Below are 19,716 nucleotides of genomic sequence, written 5' to 3'. Positions count from 1 at the left end.
GTCAAGTTTATTGTTTTTCATATTCCATCATCATTTTTGTCCATCCATTTTAAAAGTCCACACAACCCATAAAGACATCACAAGTAATCTATAATCAAGCGGTTTAATAAGTCTTAAAGTATTTTTAAAAGAGACACAATTGTCTTTTTTTTGGGGCTTTTATTCACATATAAACCTTGATCAACGCACATACATAGAGCACATACATGTGGTGAACAAGTTCAAACAGGTTTGCTTGATGCACAAGAACCAATATGATTTGTACTTTGTATGAGTTGACGTGTCACACAAGCACGTTTAAGCTTCCACAATAAGGTTTGTTCTCATGCATCAAGCAAGCACAGTTGAGCCTCCTTTTATCAAATTTGATGTGCTTTATGTATGTGCAATGATCAATGTAAGATTAAGTCTATAAAGTGTGGTGGAAATTAACTTTCTTTACTGCAAGTATTGGTTGTAGTGCTTAATCTAGCAACTGAGTACAACTATTGGCTGGTCCTTGATAATTACAAAGCATCATCAACATGACATAATTATTATTCTAGAGATTCTTTTTTCCAATCTCAATATCAACTTGTTAACAAACCACTGGTACTTTTGACTTTTCTCTTTTAGACTATTTCTTTTATAGATTGCTAGGCAGAGACAGGTGTGCTGCTTTATTTCTATTTTGCATAATTTGTATCTTTTTCATTCAGGTTCTTAAAATATTAGCTGATGTAAATGATGTATTTGCATGTGCACTCCAGTCACCTTTGGCTACACGGTGTGTTTCTTTGCAGACGGCCCAGCGCAAGATCAGAGAGATCGTACAACAGGTCAAACAGCAAGAGCGGAAACACCAGCAAATGGTGCCAACATCCTCACAACCATCAAAATGATCAGCAGATGCCAGCAAGCAGCAGATAATGAATGTAGCTCATGCGAGGACAAATCGAAATCAACAAAAGAAAGAGCGAATTAAAGAGATAGACAAAGGGAGAGTGAGACCGAGCGAGAAACAGAGAGAGACAGAAGCTGACGAAGAGGACCAGCAGTAAAAAACAAAAAAAACAACCAAAGAACTTAAAGCACAAAAACATTTGGTCGTGTGGATATGAATCGAGAGTGTTGTTATCAGGTCAGAGAGATCTTCTTATGAGATGGACCTGATAATTCTTTGAGCTCTTTTTATTACTGATTAAGCTGATGTGAGACTGGATATAGATCAGACAGCAACATAGTGTCGGCCCAGATCCGGCCCATATCTGGAACAGGTGGAATCCACATGTACCAGATGTGGCCCGGATCTGGGCCGGCACTATATTGCTGTCCAGGGAGGATTTGTGTACTGTGATGAGAGTGCTAGATGAGGTGAAGGCACACTGCAGGTAGATTTCTTAGAGACTTGCAGGTCTAGTTGTTCCATTATGTCTACTAATTTATTAAAAGATATAGGAAAATTGCACAGCAGTATGTTAATAAGATTCTAAAAAAAAAAATCTATAGGTTTATTCAACAGGCTATTCATTTCAGGCTATTTAATGTGAGTCATCAGATTTGTTTCTCGACATTTTCTAGTAACTAATTAGTACAGCACGGTAACTAAAAGCATTAAGTGATGTTACAAAGGAACGTACATGATTTAAGTAGACAGCTAACTTGTGCGCCAGCATTTCACTTCCAGTTCCTCAATGTTATACTGCTGAGTCTGAGCGTTCTCCTCTGCTTGCTGCCCTGTTCTCTTTTCTCTTTTTTTAATTCCATTTCTTTTTCTTAAATGTTTCCCTATTACCATCTTATTCCTCACACAGTATGAGAGCTGTCTGTGTGCCAACTGTGCATAAATAACTACAGTCCCAAAACAGAAGAAAATCTAGATTATCTTATTTTGGGAATTTAATGTTGACATCCAGCACAACTGCTTTCAACATTGATACTAATAATAATACATGTTAAAGCACCTAATAAGCATATTAGAATGATTTCTGAAGGTTCTTGTGACACTGAAATTTCACAGCCCTCACATGAATTAATTACATTTAAATATATATTTAAATAAAAAATAAAAAATACAGTATTCCATAATATTACTGTTTTTACTGTATTTTTGATCAAATACATGCAGCATTGGTGAGCATAAGCAACTTCTTTCAAAAACATTTTAAAAAAACTATACTGTCCCCAAACCTTTAAACAGAAAAAGCAGAATTTCATGTGCAATCTGCACTGTGTCTGTAGGTCCAGTGACAGGAGCATGTGGGAGCCCTTTTAGGTCTTCCTGACACTCATAAATGCATATGATGCGAATGCCTTCTGCAAACATGTACTTTCTGTGTAGCAAACATGATTCTTTATTCCCCCTCTGATTTGTTGTGCTGAGATGCACAGCATCTTCTGCAAGTGCGTGTTTGCATTAGGCATTGTGTGCTCAGACAAAGAAGACAGAAATGTCTGTAAATGTTTGTGCGTTTTTGACAAAAGACAAGGCAAAAGTGATGTGTTGGTCTTTTTTATTATTTGAAAAGACATTTTCCCATTTTTTTGTAATTTATAAAGGTGATTTGACTGGTGAAGGATAACAATTACATCATTAAGTCTTTTAATGTTGCACATTAGAAAAGGCTAATGGAATAAAGTAAAAAAATATTGGTTTTAGTATTTCTTGATTAAATGCAAATAGCCAGTATTTCAGTACTGTACCGTCTAAGCAATCATAGACCGTAACGTTGATATTAAGCAACTGATAAAACCATGATTGAGACATGAAAATGATATATTGAAAGTCCACACAGCTTTGTGTGAACCTGTACAATATAACAGTCTACCTCAAGAACTGGGTACCTCAGTCTGATCTTTTCTCCCTTTTGCATATTTTGTATACCTTATAAAGCTCTCACACTTGGAGCATTTTTTTATTTTTCTAAATAAAAGAACACGAAGAAAAAAAGAATTAGCGCAAGGCACCAACATTTACCTGCTTGTTCTTGTAAAAGAGGTTTCAGACCCCTGCATCAGAAACTGATCGTTGCTTTATGGACCGTTTGGCTCAAATTAACTATTGAGGTTAATACAACTCTTGGGCAACTGAACATTTAGGGTTGACAGTACTTTGTTTCTTGCAGTTTATGTTTGTACTGAAATACTCGTCTTGACAGATACATGTATATAGTGTCTAAGAATACAGCTTAATCGTAGTGTTCTTCAACCGGTATAGGCACATTTAGAAGCAAGACGGTATCTTTATGTTACTCTGTTGCAAATGGCTCTGTCATTTTATTGTCTGTGTTTTTGGACAGTGGATGTCATATCTAATATGTCAGTTTTGAATTTGATTCTAACACCATATTTGTGTGAGGTTTAGTATAGGGATAATCTACAGTTTACTGCTGAATGTTAGTGTAATAATAATATAATAATAATAATATTAGACACGATTGAATTTGATCCTCTCAATTTGGGTTTCTGTTGTCAAATTTTGCTGTGTCAAACTGGAGGGATGTCCAGCTGTCTCAAGACCATCTCTTCTCATATCATTTACAAAGAAAACGTGTACATGAAACATAATCTTTGCCGTATAACTTCTGCATCTGTCTTTCTTTTCATGCTCTACCATGTTCAAAATGTCTTTATAGACCACTTGTACCGTAAATACTTTCGGGCATTGGATAAGGCTATGCTTTTAATGCTGATCTGAGATTAACTCTTATAATGACATCATGTAATGGAAATGATGTAAATAATAAAACTAATTTCAGATCAGGGCAAAGGGGGGGGGGGGGGGGGGGGGCATATTCCATTGGTATTGTACTTGGGCTCTAGCCAAGCTTGGGTGAGTTGGGGACAATAAGACTATTTGAGTGAACACTCATCAATACACTTTTATGTTTCCTGGAAGGGTCACACTACCCTCCTCATGGATATGAGCAATAAAGAGTCTTTAAAACAATGTTTTTCTTCTTTATCTTTATATCAAGATTATTTGTGTCACTGATAGCTCAAATATTCTGATTGTTAAAGCAAAACCCAGATGCAACATTATAGAAAATCAAAGTATTCTTGTCCTGCAGTTATATCAGTCACTAACAAGTATATATATATATATATTTTTTTTTTTGTTACATATTGGTAGACCCAAATGGAATATGCATGTGTAGAATTCTGTAGAAATATTTTGAAAATGTAAAAAGTCTGGACCTGCATGTAGGTTACAATGAAATATTTAGATGTTTCATATGAATGATTTTTATTGAATTCAAATGGTTTTAAACTTTTGAAGAACTTCAAGCAGTTATAACTTGGTTATAACAGAAGTTGTGCTTTTAAGCTAGCAACAGCTTTTATTATAAAAAAAATAAAACCTTCACAACTCCAGTACACATTAAGACATTGATTTTTTTTTTTTTTAGCTAAAGTTGACTCAAAACAGGACCGAAAACACTGCAAACGGTTCTGTAATGCAGTGATTAAACAAGTAGCACCTGTAGACCTTTGCATATTGCATTGGAAATGCTTTTTTTTCTTTCAAAGAATAATATCACATCCTCCACAGAAACAACAATCAAACTTAAAGGTTCTGTGAAATGCTGATAATGATAAGATTGTAGCTATATTATACATGCACAGATAGCTGTATAACAAAATTATATAGCCAATAAAACAATAAGCAGTGTGTACAATCCCTGAATGTACGTGCAACTCCAGTAGATTTAGCCCATCAGGTAAAGATCTGTGCACAAGTCAATATTTGTCAAGGCATGACACTAAGTTGCAAATAAAAGTACATCCTGCTTGAAGGGTGCTTGAGGTTAATGTACTAATCTTTAGTTTTCTTTTGTTAAATGTGTAAACATACTCAAAAACACATGACACTTACAGGTATTTAGACTCCAGAAATAAATAAAGCCACCCACAAACATAGTCACTAAACAACACCTGACAATATAACTAAATCTTATAAAAAACTTAAAGCTGTCAAATTTCTATAAAATGAGGCAATGTCCAGTGGTTTGTGGCAAGTCAGCAATCTGAGTGTGTACTCTTTTAAGACATTTATAGTCTCTTCTTTCGCACTTTTTAATTTCCATTAAACATCTAATAACCTGTCTCATAATCTGTCCATTTCAGTTCTACTTTCCATTGGGACCTTCATAACCCAATCCACAGGTGTAACTCCACACCAATGATCTATCCCAAATTGTGTCTCCTACTGTGTCTTTCTTTGGGTCATCTAGTCTTGCGATCATTCAAGGCCTTTTGGTGTCCGTTGGGTTCCAGGCCATCAAGTTTGAAATGGGCCTGACTGTAGCGGCGGATTAGAGCTCCAGGAAGAAGAGCCACGCATGCGATCAGCAGGAGCTGCAGCAAGGTGCCCCACGAAAAGATGTCATCCAAAGACTGGATCTCAGACAAGATGGCTCCCGTATGGACACAGATGAAGTTATAAGGGATTAGACCTGGGAAGAAATTAAGCATTGAAAGATTATGAGATCAAGATCAGAAGATGTACTTTTACTTCATAATCAGAGTCTGAAGAATTATACATTCATTTATAACAGTAGATACAATATAAGCTCACCAATGAGGATGGAGAAGAAGAATATGGGGATGGGGATGTTGAGGATTGGAGAGGTGACGTTCAAGAACCAGTTAGGTGTCATGGGAAAGAACCGCAGAAAGAGCAAGAAGAAGAACAAACTGCTCCTATTCTCTTCCACCTAATAGAGAGAAATAGAGATTCAACGTTCTCATGTATTGTTTCAAATTCAAATTTCTATAGAGAGCTGATGAAGACATGACTATGATAATTTAGAAGGAAAGATACACAAAAAACCTCCAAAGTCCAAAATCATAATCTTAATCTTATCAATGTAAAACTTCTTAAACTAGTATATTGTATTGAGGCATTTGATAGATATGTTTATCCAGTGACATACATACATTGCACTCAATGTATCCCTTACAAAAAAGGTATACTTCACCTTCATTTTATTAAGTAACATAAATTCAAGTATTATTTCCAAGTATGCTCTATGTACCGAGTATACTAAAATCAATGTACTAGTAGTATACTTCCAAGTGTACTATTTCAATACTTCTTGAGTAAACTGGCTTAGTTCCCTATCAGTCGCTCACATTAGACGTAACGTCTTCATAGTCTTCATAGTCATAACCTCATGGTTACTTCATAGTGCTGCAAGAAGAGACTCTACAAGTTGGAAATTCTAACTCTGTCCAACGTTGGTGTGACGACGCGATCAGCGGTGGCCGCGAGCTTACAGCTCTCAACTGCTGTTTTACAGCTTACACTGTGTGTGTGTTGGTATCGGTGGGCGTTCCTTGAGTTAACTTATTATAGCCACGACTACCCCTGGGTGCCTCTTCGTGGGAAGAGTTTTTATTTTCTCTTTTTTTATATTCAACTAAAAGAGCAACACAAGCGTGACCCTGTGTCCTTTTCAGGATGTCATTCCGCTTGTGTGTCCTGACGATCAGATGTCGGTCGCAGCATCGGAGGGGGAGCTTCAATCCTCTGGAGAAGAGGATTCGGCTGCATTACCCCCTTCGGGGAGTGTAGCGCTGGAGTCCAATCCAGAATGGGCGGCTATGCTTTCCCGGGCTGCCAAGAAGGTCGGGCTTGAGTGGAACCCTCCACCACGTGCCGAACCTTCTCGGTTGGATGATTGGTTTCTCCTCTGCCACCGGCTGGGGGGGCCACGTACAACGGACATGCAGTTTCAGGTCTGTGGACGGGGCCTCAACTTCATTGGCACATCAACTGCCTCGAGTTGTTAGCAGTACATCTTGTGCTGGGCCGCTTCAAAACGCCGCTACTAGGCAAGCATGTACTGGTCCGTACGGACAGCACTGCGACCGTTGCGTACATCAACCGTCAGGGTGTTCTACGCTCCCGCCGCATGTCACAACTCACCCGCCATCTCCTCCTTTGGAGTCAGAAGCATCTGAGGTCGCTTCGTGCCGTTTATATTCCGGGCCTGATCACCTGTGCAGCCGACGAGCTCTCACGGCAGCAGGTGCTTCCGGGAAAATGGCTACTCCACCCCCAGGCGGTCCAGCTGATTTGGAGGCGCTTCGGGACTGCAGAGAGCAGTTGCAGAGAGCAGTTGAAGAAACAGACTTCCGGTGGCGCTGCTCTGTTGCGACTCAGGCTACCTCGTGCTGCTGCCTTGTGTTTGTGCTGCCTTGTGTTTGTTTTTATTTATTTTATTTATTTATTTATTTTTAACACAGTGCTCGATCTGTGTACACGATGCTGTTTTTATTTAGAGGACTGATGCTGATTTTAGCCGTGTGGCTGATTACATGCGACTCCATGCTGGTGAATCAGGACTTGCTGATGTCGGAGGCGGTTCTGAGCTATACCCCTGACCAACTCTTACTGCTCTGGCCTAGTTACACACTCGCCCCCCAGCTAACCGAGGGCATTGCAGACGAGAACACTGGCGGAAAGACGTCGGATACGTATGCGGAAGAGGGGAAAACGTGGCCGTGTAAGGCAGAGATTATGGAGAGGGGCAGAAAGACCGCAATGCTTCTTTGCAACACCCGCTCCCTGAGAAGCAAAGTTGAGGAGCTCAGAGTCAATACCAGAGTTCGACATGAGTACCGGGATTCATACCTGCTTGTGTTCACTGAGACGTGGTTACAAGAGGACGTGCCCGACACGCTTGTTGCCCTGGAAGGCTTTTCTCTGGTACGCTCTGACAGGAACGACAACTCAGGCAAGAGCAAAGGGGATGGTATTTGTGTTTATGTTAACCAAAAGTGGTGCTCGCAATTCTCCGTGAGAGAGCTGGTCTGTAACTCCAACATTGAACTGGTATGTTTAAGCCTTAGGCCTTTTTACCTTCCATGTGAATTTGGGAACATTTTAATATGTACTGTTTATATTCCACCCAGTGGGAATGCTGCAAATGCAGCTAAACTTACAGCAGACTGTGTTCACATACAGTTAAGACGTACCCCTGAAGCACCTTAGAGGATTTTAATCATTGTATACTTGAAGCTGTGTTGCCTGGATACCATCAATATGTGGACTGTAATACTAGAGGCAAAAACATCTTGGACAAATGTAATGGGAATGTTAAGAATGCCTATACAGATAAGGTTAAATCACCACTAGGCTCCTCTGATCATAATGCTGTCCAATTAATACCTACGTGTAAGTCCCTGCTTAAGAGCAGAAAGATTTTATTGTAGGTTTGAAGTAAGAGACTTCTCACAGGAGCAGGAAACTGCACTGGATGCCTTATCTGTACTGGATTATCCTAAAACAATTATTGACCAGCATATGGTGGAGAGACTGTTTTCACATGTCTGTCCTAACAAGGCTTTCTAGGCCAGACGGCATCTCTGGGCGGATACTGAAATCTTGCGGTGAAGAGCTGGCAGAAGGCTGGTGCCCCATTTATCAGAAATCTTTAGATCCAAATCAGTTCCCTCAATTCGGAAGAGTTCCACTATTATCTCTGTCCCAAAAAAGGTTAGCTGTAAGGAGAATAATGATTATCGTCCAGTAGCACTCACAAGTGTTTTGAGAAAATGATGATTAATTTTGTAAAAACAGAGGTCAGCGGTCTATCAGACCCATTTCAATTTGCATATAGGAGTAATAGAAGTACAGATGATGCTGTTATATAGCCATAACACATTTTATAAATTGGCATTTAGAGGATTCTAGCTCGTATGCACGTCTTTTATTTGTAGGTTTTAGTTCAGCTTTTAATATGCTGCAGCCGCATCTCTTAATTGCAAGGCTGAATGATTTTAAAGTTCTTCCACTTATTATAAAATGGTATTATTCTTTTTTGACCACTCGTAGGCAGCAGGTTAGTGTTAATGGAACACTATCTGAATTCAGAACGTTGAGCACAGGAGCCCCTCAGGGCTGTGTTAGTTCACCGGTTTTGTTCACTTTATACACAGATGAGTGCAGAAGGTGTTATTCTAATAACCACATCATTAAATTCTCAGATGACACTGCAATTTTAGGTTTATTGAAAAAGAAAGAGGACTTGTCTGAATATCTTTCAGAGATTGGAAGGTTTGTGAATTGGTGTAAGGACAACCACCTAGCTCTGAATGTCAATAAGACAAAGGAGATGGTGTTTGACCCTAGAGGAGTTGGTGATCACAGGCCTGTGATCATCCATAATGAAACCATCATACAGGTCCCTTCGTATAAATATCTTGGTGTCTTTTTTGATAATTCACTGACATGGAACATCCATGTCGATAATCTTTGTAGTAGGTTACAACAACGGTTGCACTTTTTATGTCATCTGAGACTTTATGGTGTTGATCAAAGGTTTATGATAATCTTCTATCAGGCAGTCTTTGAGAGCTTAATTAGATACAGCATTACAGTCTGGTTTGGTAATATGCCTGTACAATGTAGAACTAAACTGTTCCGGATGATCCACACTGCTTAGAAAATTATTGGTGTGAAGGAACAGACACCATTGCAGACTATTTATGAAAAGGCTACTTTAACACAAGCTAAAAAGATTGTCTGTGATCCATCCCATGTTTTGTACACAGAATATGAGTTGCTGCCTTCTGGGAGGAGGTTTAGAGCTCCTCGATGCAGATTGAATAGATTTAAAAACTCATTTATCCCCGTGTCTGTAAAGATGTTAAATAGTGGTGGTATGGAGCTATTTTTTTTATTATTTTTTTTATTGTCTGGTTTGTTGATTACTTTGTGTTAATTGTGTACTGACTGCAGCATGGGTGATGGCCCAAGACAAATTTCCCCATGTGGGATAATAAAGTTTTACCTTACCTTACCTTACCTTACCTTACCTTACCTTACCAGGTAGATCTGTTTGCCGGAACTAGTGCTCCTCGCGACAGCCCCTCCCTGGCCCATTCCTCTGAGGGAGGACCTGCTCTCTCAGAGACGGGACACCATATGGCACCCGCATCCCGACCTCTGGAAACTCCATGTCTGTTCCCTGGAAGAGGTTCTAGGTGACCCACCCCAAGTGGTAGTTGACACCATCACTTCCGCTAGAGCCCCCTCTACGAGGCGTTGAAGTGGAACCTGTTCGTTGAGTGGTGTTCTTCTCACGAGGAGAACCCCGAACTTGCTTGTTCAGAGCCGTGCTTTCCTTCCTGCAAGATGGGTTTGAGCGAAGGCTGTCTCCCTCCACCCTTAAAGTGTATGTTGCCGCTATCGCCGCACATCACGATGCAGTTGAAGGTAAGTCGCTGGGAAAGCGTGACCTGATCATCAGGTTCCTGAGGGGGGCTAGAAGACTAAATCCGCCTCGCCCGCTCTCTATACCCTCTTGGGATTTGTCTCTGGTCCTTTTGGCACTTCAGAGACCACCCTTTGAGCCTTTGCAATCAGCTGAGTTAAAAATTCTGTTCTGCAAGACAGAGAATAGAATTCGTCCCGGCTAACTCTCACGTGATCCTGAGACCCCAGCCCGGATATGTGCCCAAGGTTCCTACCACTCCCTTCCGGGACCAGGTAGTGAACCTGCAAGTGCTGCCTTCGGAGGAGGCAGACCCAGCCCTGGCTTTTCTCTGTCCCGTTCGCGCTCTGCGTCTGCACATGGACAGAACGCAAAGCCTCAGGACCTCAGATCAGCTCTTCGTCTGTTATGGAGGCCAGCAGAAGGGAAAGGCTGTCTCCAAGCAGAGAATGGCCCACTGGATAGTGGATGCCATCGCCTTGCCTTATGAAGCCCAAGGCGTGCCCTGCCCGCTTGGGTTGAGAGCCCACTCCACTAGAAGTGTCGCTTCTTCCTGGGCGCTGGCACACAGCGCCTCGCTGACAGATATCTGTAGAGCTGCAGGCTGGGCGACACCTAACACATTCGCTAGGTTTTATATCCTACGCGTTGAGCCGGTTTCTTCCTGTGTGCTTGCTTCAATCAGCCGGTAACACAGAAGTTCCCGCTCTAGTGTCGGCTTGCTGCGCTACTCCCTTCCACTGGAACGGATACACATTCTTGCTCCAGTCGAGTTCCCCACTCAGGCGAACTCTGTTGAGTTCCTCCGCACCCCTTCAGCAGTTGGACGTTGCGGAACATCCGACGCCAGGCCTAGAGCTCGTATGCTTGTGTAACTTGTGCTAGGCTGGGTTCCATATGTGGTGATCCCTGCGGCGATCCCATATGCGTATTCTTCATGTGTTCCACGTGTCTTTCCCTTGGCAGAGTCCGCTCTGCCGTTACTGTCTGGTGTTGCCTCCCCCCTCTCAGGCTGGTGTCACCCCAGTGACATTCCATATGTTGCACTGCCCCTAACCGGCCAGTCCATATGTGTATTCTCCACATGTTACCTCCCTTCGGGCAGGATGTGGCTTCCGCAGCGTCCCTCTCCCCTGGAAAGGCACGCTTTCCCAGTGTTATCCAAGAGTTCCACTGTGTGGGTTAGAACGGAACAGCAGTTGAACTCCCTCTATGCAGGCCTTCCGCCCCAGCCAGTTGGGGGTCTGTGAGTATTGCGTAGAGCAATGGATGTGGCAGCAACCGTGAGGTTTTCCATGGGATCCCAATTACGTCGTCACGACGACGTTACGTTGAACGTGAGCGACTGATAAGGAACGTCTCGGTTACTAATGTATCCCTCCTTCAGGGAACGAGAGACGTAACATCCCGTTGCCACCGTTGCTGACCATCTCTGTACGGCCGTCACGATCTCAGCTCCTCAGCAAAAAACAATGTGTGCGAGCGCCCGCTTCCTGTTTATACCAACGCTGCGGGGCGGGGCTCGTTACGTAATTCACACACGCCAGTGGTCATTGGCTCGTTCTGTAGACACTCGAAGTTGATAGGGCTCCCTGAAGTGATCCCAATTACATCATCATGTCGACGTTACGTCTCCTGTTCCCTCCTTCAGGGACCGAGGGTTACATTAGTAACCAAGACGTTTCTAGTTTATAAATGTGTACTTTAAGTATAACAGATCAAAGTGAAGTAAAATTTAAACTTAGTTTACAAAAGTTTTCTTTTTTATTGTAACCATACTGTTAACTATGCTACACTATGTTAGTTTGCTAGGTATATACTTATTGCCCACTTTGTAGTTTATAAAAGCACACTTTGAAGTATACTCTCTCAGTAAACTATTAGATTAATAGTTTTATACTACAAGTATACTTGCAAGTTTTCAAGTGAACTTAAGTATACCTCTGATAAGAACATAAAAAGTAGACTGAAAGTATATGCTTATATTTTTAGTTTAGAAGTTTGCTAACAGCACAATTTGTTTTGTAAGGAATAACATTTTTCAGTTTGTGCATTCCCTGGGAAGTAGGAATCAAACCACCTTAGCATTGCTATTTGCTAACACTGTTTGCTACCGTTTGAGCTATAGCACATGCAAAGTATAAACAAACAAAATGCAGTCACAAATACACTCGCTGACTATTTTTAGAACATTAATTAAAGGAAAATCCCTCTATCATGTGCTAAACAGCCAGAGGTGACCCACCATTCTCTGCAGCATTGCCACCTTCTCGGGGAAGATCCTGATGATGTGGCGTTTGCCAAATGTGCGGGACAGCAGGTAGCAGTTTGTGGAACCCACAGTTGTCAAAGTGCAGGCAATAAGGATTCCATGCCATGGCCCGAATAATGCGCCCGCCAGCATGTTCTAGACATGATAAGAAAGATTGTATGTATGCTGTTTAGCAATAATAATAATAGGTAATAAATATTTTAGTTCAGTCTAATGAGGTGGTTCAAGTAAGTCTACTTATCGTCCCCTTGGAATTATAAGGTTCTATCTGCGTTCTGAGCAGTTTTGAGATATTGAGCTTTAAAGTTTTTGCATTCCATTCGACTGTGTAGAAAGAACCTTTTTATTTTCTAAATAAAAAGTTCCAAAATGTACACAACTTAAAAAACAACATTACATAATGTAAAGAAGTGGTCACAGAATAAGAATATGTGAATAACTAAATTTTGACAAAAATGTCAGATAGAACCATATAATTCCAAGGGGACGTTATAGTGTCACAGAGTAGACCTCTGTTACCAACCAAAAAGGATGATCCTGGAATGGCAAAGGACTGCTTGTAGAGGTAGGCACTGCAGAAGAGGATAAACACATAGCCAGTGTGTTCTGTCTTATAGAACTGCAGCAGCTCGGCTAGTTCCCTTAACTCCTCCAGATCAGATGGAAACTTCAACCTGGAGAAAATATAAGAAACTGTGGGATCAGTAAAACAATGGCACTCAACTTCTACTTAACACCTTTTTTTCTCTTTTCATTTCTAACAGATTGGATTCTAACAGATTGGACGAACAGTATTTATATCGTTGTTATCTCTTGAACACAGCACACGTCCAAATGATCTGACGGCGCGGGCGGGTATAGATATATAAATAGATGTCGCCTTGGCTACTGCAGTTCATTGGAACGAAACCGTAGCCAAGCGACATCTAGTGTATACATCTATACCCGCCCGCGGCGGGTATAGATGTATACACTAGATGTCGCCTTCGCTACTGCAGTTCATTGGAACGAAACCGTAGCCAAGGCGACATCTATTTATATATCTATACCCGCCCGCGCCGTCAGATCATTTGGACGTGTGCTGTTTTCAAGAGATAACAACGATATAAATACTGTTCGTTTTCTCACACAAACCGCTCGTTTCGTGTCTTAGGCCATCAATGTGTACTTACGATGGGGAATTGTTTAATTTGGACGATGGGGAATTGTTTTAATTTGGACTCTGTGCTTGTGTTTTGAGACAGTGACCATCGACCTGCATTATATGACTGACAGACAAGAACGGTTTGACCTAAAAATATCAAAATTGAAACTACTGCGGAAACAAAGACACCTAAATCTTGGATGCCCTTGAGGTAAGCTAAAACATATCAAAAATTAATTTCAAAGTGAACTATCCCTTTAATGCTTTGTAAGCATCATAATAAATTACTGTATATAAATACATTATGGAACTTCTTTTAAAAAAACTGTATAGTAGAAAACAGGCTTGAGGGTTCTTTGCCTTAAAAATGTTGAAGACTCCTGACACTAGCCTGTCAGCAAGATTAGACAGAAAGACTGAAACATGATACACCAACTGGAAATAGCCTCTCAGCTGTGGAAATTTGCTTGTGTGTGTACAGGGTTGGCTGTACTTGAGGACCAACTTGTTTTAAAGTCTTCAAACACCCCTAACATAATCATCAATAAATGTAGATGTCCCACAGACTGAAGTTCTCTTGAGGTGGTCACTGGGCTCTTGCCAGCGGATGAATCACATCTTGTGCAGTCGTGAGTAATCTAAGCTCCCTACTGCCGTCCAGGGGGTAATTTGGGCACGCAATGAGGCAGTCATCCACCCATGTGCCAAAGCAGAGGTTTTAATTTCACATGCGTACCCAGTAGTGACGAATATAAACATGTGATATGCTCCATGCTGAGCGCACACTGAGTGCGTTCTCATCAGAACAACAATGTGAGAGCCTTCAATGTAGGAGACAGACAATAAACAAAACAGCTTCAGTCACACTGCAAAAATGTTTTCTGAAGAAATATATATACAGAGAGAGAGAGAGAGTTTCTATCTTAAGTGATATTGTTTCTCAAGTAAATGTATGTTCATTTGATTAAGAAATGTTTAGATAATTGTACTGGAAAACGAGCCAAACACACACAAAAAAAGAAAAAAAAAATGTAAACTCTACTTTTAAAAGAGCTCCCTGGTCAGCAAATTAAAGTACAGTCTTAAAAACAGCTTATTTTTATAGCTTTAATGATGCACAAAATACCCCTTCTCTGATAACCATGGAAATCCCCACCCAAAAGACTCAAACAGCTATTTACACCACTGGGGCTTTCACAGGGTACAGCTGTCTCTGCCATCGCTGCTGAACAACATGTTAAAAACTTCATCTCAGTCTCATCAGCGGATATTCTCCCAGGGTACAGAGGAGTGTGCTAATCAAGAAATGAACCAAGACGTGTGGGTCACAAGACACTATAAAAAGGTCACTATGTGATGATGGTGGACATACAGCAGATCCATTACTCAATATCAAACTCAGATGTCCTTTCCACTGCTTTTGTCATTCTGAATGACTTCAGGAAATGACATTAAAGCATGGGGCTTTTGAGACCTATCTTCTCTCCTTTTATTTATTAATGCACTTTATTTTAGCTAGTCATACCAAACATATATGTTGCTTATGAACCCTCCAGATATCTTTCTTTCCCTCCTCCTCCTCGGCATTGCACATCTCAGCAAATTCAGGGGATTTCAAGACACTCCAGAAGGCAGTTGTCTGATCTTATAACTGTCACATCATGCCCTCTGCCAGGCCCCAATCCTGAGATAAGACTGCTCATGTTGAGTTGCATTCAAAGCAGACAAGGTATAGATCATTTTAGATAATAGTTTAATTAATTTATTAATAATAAATCATTTAAATAATATGATAGGCTCCAGCATCCCCGATAGTCTTGGACAAGTGGTTTGGAAATTGGATGGGTGGATCATTTATTATACATAAGGTGTCAGTAAAACAGTAAACTGTTTTATGTTGTTAGAAAAAAAGGTATATATATATATATAAAAACAAAAGAAATGCTTGAAGTTATTATTTTGAAGTAAATTAGACCTAAATTAGACCCTGTTATTTCACTTTGAAATGTAGAAACATCACATAAAATATTCGTTTTAATGGCATCTCTTTACTAAGTGCTATGAATGAAGGCCAGTATCACCAATACCAATAGAGCTACTGGTGTAAATGGATTTTTCTCAATTAGTAATTATAGCCATTTACCATTACAGTATGATCAAGAGCCATCATTTTTAACATTTAATAGGCTTTAAAAATATTTTTAAAAACCTTTATTTTAATTGAACCACATAAACCTATTATAATAAATGTTGCATTTAGCAGTGCCTTTAATAAAGCAAGAGCTGAATATAGACAGAATTAATTCTGTCATTAATTACTCACTCTCATGTCGTTCTAAACCCATAAGACTTTCGTTCATCTTTGGAACACAAATAAACACATTTTTAATGAAATCCGAGAGCTTTCTGTCCCTCCGTTGACAGAGTACGCAACTACCACTTATAGGTAGTAAAAGACATCATTAAAGTAATCCATGTGGCTAGTTTAACCTCAATTTTATGAAGCGAAGCGAGTGCCTTGTTTGTGCAAAAAAACAATAATTTACCAATTTATTTACAAAATATGAATCTCGTTCATGAGAGCACCACGACGCATATGTGTTGAGTTGTGTGAGAGCAGACGTTGTTGCTCTATATGCGGCACGTGCAAAAAATCCTTATTCGTAAATCAGGCCCTGAATGTAGGCCTATACACTAGCCAAAGTATGCCAGGAAAAAAATAGATGCCGTGTTGATTGTTAAATATAAAAAAAAAAACAAGTGAATAATTTTTTTTACAAATCTCAAAATTAGCGCGTTACTTTTGCGATTTTTATATAGCCTATATGCAATCATTGCATATCTTAGCACACACAAGCAAAACTGAAAATATCTTAGACCCATTTGCATGATAAGAACTGACCAGGGATCAGGATCTTTAGTTCCCTGCCTATAGGACATGAGAGGACAGATGAGGCTCTAGAGAAGAAACCGAATTTTGTTTTGGGTTGCATCATGTGAACTACAGTACATGAAGTGCCTATCATCTGGGCACCTCTCACACCGGGTCCAGGGCTGCTCACACAGTATAAAGTAACACTGATGAGGAAAAAGCACAGGGCAAACGGGAACCACATGTTCTGGAATATCTGCCACTGCCTGAGAATAACTGCCAAAGCTTCTCTCTTTTTACATGTCACTCGAATTCTTCAGTCTCTTTGAACTGAGATGAGGGTGTATATATTATAATGAATAAACCAATACTTAGTCAAACAGACATACAGGAAAATAAGAATGTGAAATGAATAAAGACAGAGAGAACTATAATAAAAAAAGAAAGAGGGAGAGAGAGAGTTACTTCACAGGTGAAAGGGAGCATCGCAAACTGAACTGTAGGAAGATGCTTCCCTTAACAGTGTGAACATACTGCTACATTACATCATACATCATCGATATTATTAGTGGAAATATATTCTTGGTGGAATTAACTGGAAGTATTTTACAATTTAGTTAGCACAAAATGATAAAAAAGGGCTATATTGCTCCATTACTGCCCCTTTACCTGAGGCAAGACCCCCAGGACAAACTCACCCTAGCTGTTATCTGTTTTTTAAAATACATCAAATATTATGTAACATATAATGTAAATGTATGGTTTTTGACACTGTATTTGAATAATTAAATGAATGACAGAAAAAATTGAAAAGTTGCTGAATCCCAATTGAAGAGATACATCTGCAAGGTTAACTTATTCTATTCATTATATAGTTAGGCCAACATTTTTTATGTAGGGATGTCATGTGCAAGTAAGATTGAATGATTCCGCTCAACATGACTATGGTTATGATTAATAAGATGTTTGAAATGTTAATGATATTTTTAATCATTGTATTAATAATAATATGTTAATATTAAGAAATAATATTACGTTAATAAAATAACGTTTTATAACTACTTAGTAAAAAATTGTGAGGGGTTACTTCTCACTTCAAAATAAAAACAATATTTTTCAGTATAAATTAAATTCTCTATTCGAAATGTGAGCGAATCATGAAAGAGTCGTTTAGACTGGTCTTGTGATTCACAAAAGATTCGTAAATGAACTGGACTCAGTCATACACATGATTCCTTTCACAACTTGTGAACCAGTTCAACCAATTAATCGAAAGGACCCGACTCAAAAAATAGCAATGTATTCACCACTAATTAGGCAGAAGATTATGTAGAGTTTTGACTACCAAAATCATTTAGTATTTGTCATTTGTTATTATCACCAGATGTAAGACTAATGAAAACAAATTTAGCCTGAGATGTTTAACATTCATGAAGTTCTGAGTTAAAACACAGACACAAACAATTACCATTAGACACACTAGAGAATTTAATAGAATTCATTCAGCTCCAAACAATAGTAGAAGTGGGAACTGCTCACAAAATAAGGCAACCAGAGATAAGACGCAGTGAGATATATTCTACCTGAGTATTTCCTCCTCCGGCTCATCGTCATGGACTGTGTGTTCAAGTTCAGCGTCGTGAACGCGGACGGCACGAGGACCCGGCGGGAGGAACGCAGACAGCAGATACAAGTAAAAAGTTGCTGTGGCCACCACGGCGATTAAAACCCAGATTGAGCGCATAGTCCAGGCCTAGATCTGTCTAAAGACGACTTTGCTGCACTTGCTGCTACACCTGTTAAATAGCAGGTCCGGTCAGTGGGCAGTTTATTCATGTTACGTCTCCAGCCCATGGAAGTAGACTACGTGGACCTACTGTATTGCAACAATGTGCGTGAGTGAAGCCCCTCATGAGGGTGGATCTATTTGTCACATGAGACCCCCCAAAATACGAGTCTATGTGTGATGGGAACACAACTTTGGAAAACACCAACTCATGATTTGAGCCCATTTTAAACTACATTATCTAACACGTGCTCTTATTTGAGGCTATCGGTGTTGTCAATGTGTCATTTTATTGCAATAAAATGATGCGACATTGCCTTATAAAAGACAGCAAGTAGGCTACACATTTATTTATTTTTTATTCATTGTTGTGTGCAAATTAAAGTATATGCAAAATATAGCTTAAATAAAGCCTAATTGAAAATTATAATAAACATAAGACTAAAGTGGACTGAGCACTGTAAATAGGAAACATAATGGGTTTATATTGTTAGCAAAGAACATCTATTGGTTGTGTGGTGGTCTGACTCTGAACACATTTTGTGGTTTGTGAGTGGTCTGAACACATTTTTACACATTTTGTGGTTTGTGAGTGTCTGAACACATTCTGTGGTTTGTGAGTGGTCTGAACACATTTTAGCTCTGTGAAAACTGTTTTACTCAAATAAAGTGAAAGATGAAACTGAGAAAAGGGACTTTATGCCCATTACAAGGTCTTTCTTTAAGTATGGGCCTATATCAGTCTTTTTTCTTTTTTAAACAGTTTTATATTGCACTATTAGGAGGCAACAATCGCATGTCTTTTAATATAAGACTGCACAAGTTGTTTTGTTTCATTATCACTTGATGGCAGAGTTGACTTCATAATTAAAAGCCCAAACAGTATGCTGGGTAGGTTTTGAATAGATTTGAAATTATGAACTTGTTTTTTTATCTATTATTGTTTCATAGACAAGTAACTTAACCAACCTGCCGGTCTAAAATAAAGGTATGAAATAAACTGTATGAAGTGTTGTTTCTGCAGTTTTTAAACGAAACACGGTGTAGTTCCATCTGTATTTTTAACCGATTTCATTATGAAAAGGTAAGACAGGCTGTGATCACCTAATAAGAAGAACTTCATATGATTAGAACCCATTTTTAATTACATTATTAAAAAAAAAATTATAGGATATTTTCAGAGGCTATATCTGTGTTGTCAGTTCGTCATTTCATCACATTTCATGTGATTTTTCACATGGCATAGACAGGGATGATTAGCTCCAAAATGTGAAATTGTAATCGTTGTTTCGAAGATAATCATCAAAGTTAATTCTTCATGGAATGAGTAGGCAATTGCCACATAAAAGACAGTAAGTACAGTCTTATAAATGTGTTTTTGCTCCAAGTCAAATGGTATGTGTGAGCATGATGGTGTGGTTCAATAGTATTCTTGGCTGA

The 19,716-nt window shown here is 39.6% G+C and overlaps 2 protein-coding genes across 4 annotated transcripts in view; one reads left to right on the top strand and one right to left on the bottom strand.

The window, feature by feature from the left end:
- igf2bp2b (insulin-like growth factor 2 mRNA binding protein 2b) overlaps positions 1–927 on the top strand; it is a 46,166-nt gene extending 45,239 nt beyond the window's left edge. For all 3 annotated transcript variants that reach the window (XM_084390138.1, XM_084390136.1, XM_084390137.1), the window contains one exon: positions 783–927. In XM_084390138.1, coding sequence (XP_084246264.1) covers positions 783–881 — 99 coding nt within the window. In that variant the 3' untranslated portion in view covers positions 882–927. The remainder of the gene's footprint in view (positions 1–782) is intronic.
- Positions 928–4,099: 3,172 nt separating this feature from the next.
- tmem41ab (transmembrane protein 41ab) lies at positions 4,100–18,387 on the bottom strand. Its single transcript, XM_084390164.1, has 5 exons — positions 18,074–18,387; positions 12,998–13,148; positions 12,448–12,609; positions 5,558–5,696; positions 4,100–5,435 (listed from the first exon to the last, which is right to left on the bottom strand). Exons 1-5 carry the CDS (start codon positions 18,232–18,234, stop codon positions 5,206–5,208), a joined length of 843 nt encoding a protein of 280 aa, XP_084246290.1. The 5' UTR covers positions 18,235–18,387; the 3' UTR covers positions 4,100–5,205.
- Positions 18,388–19,716: the final 1,329 nt, after the last annotated feature.

Source organism: Rutilus rutilus (genome assembly GCF_951802725.1).
Source record: "Rutilus rutilus genome assembly, chromosome: 2".
Taxonomy (NCBI): Eukaryota; Metazoa; Chordata; class Actinopteri; order Cypriniformes; family Leuciscidae; genus Rutilus; species Rutilus rutilus.
This window is presented reverse-complemented; position numbering and strand designations above follow the sequence as displayed.

Bases quoted from the DNA above. Each gene is read 5' to 3' on its own strand.
- tmem41ab (XM_084390164.1), bottom strand. From the start codon at position 18,234: ATGCGCTCAATCTGGGTTTTAATCGCCGTGGTGGCCACAGCAACTTTT. The intron at 13,149-18,073 runs GTAGAATATATC...TATTTTCTCCAG, and splicing joins CCGGAGGAGGAAATACTCAG to GTTGAAGTTTCCATCTGATC. The intron at 12,610-12,997 runs GTTGGTAACAGA...TATCATGTCTAG, and splicing joins TTCCAGGATCATCCTTTTTG to AACATGCTGGCGGGCGCATT.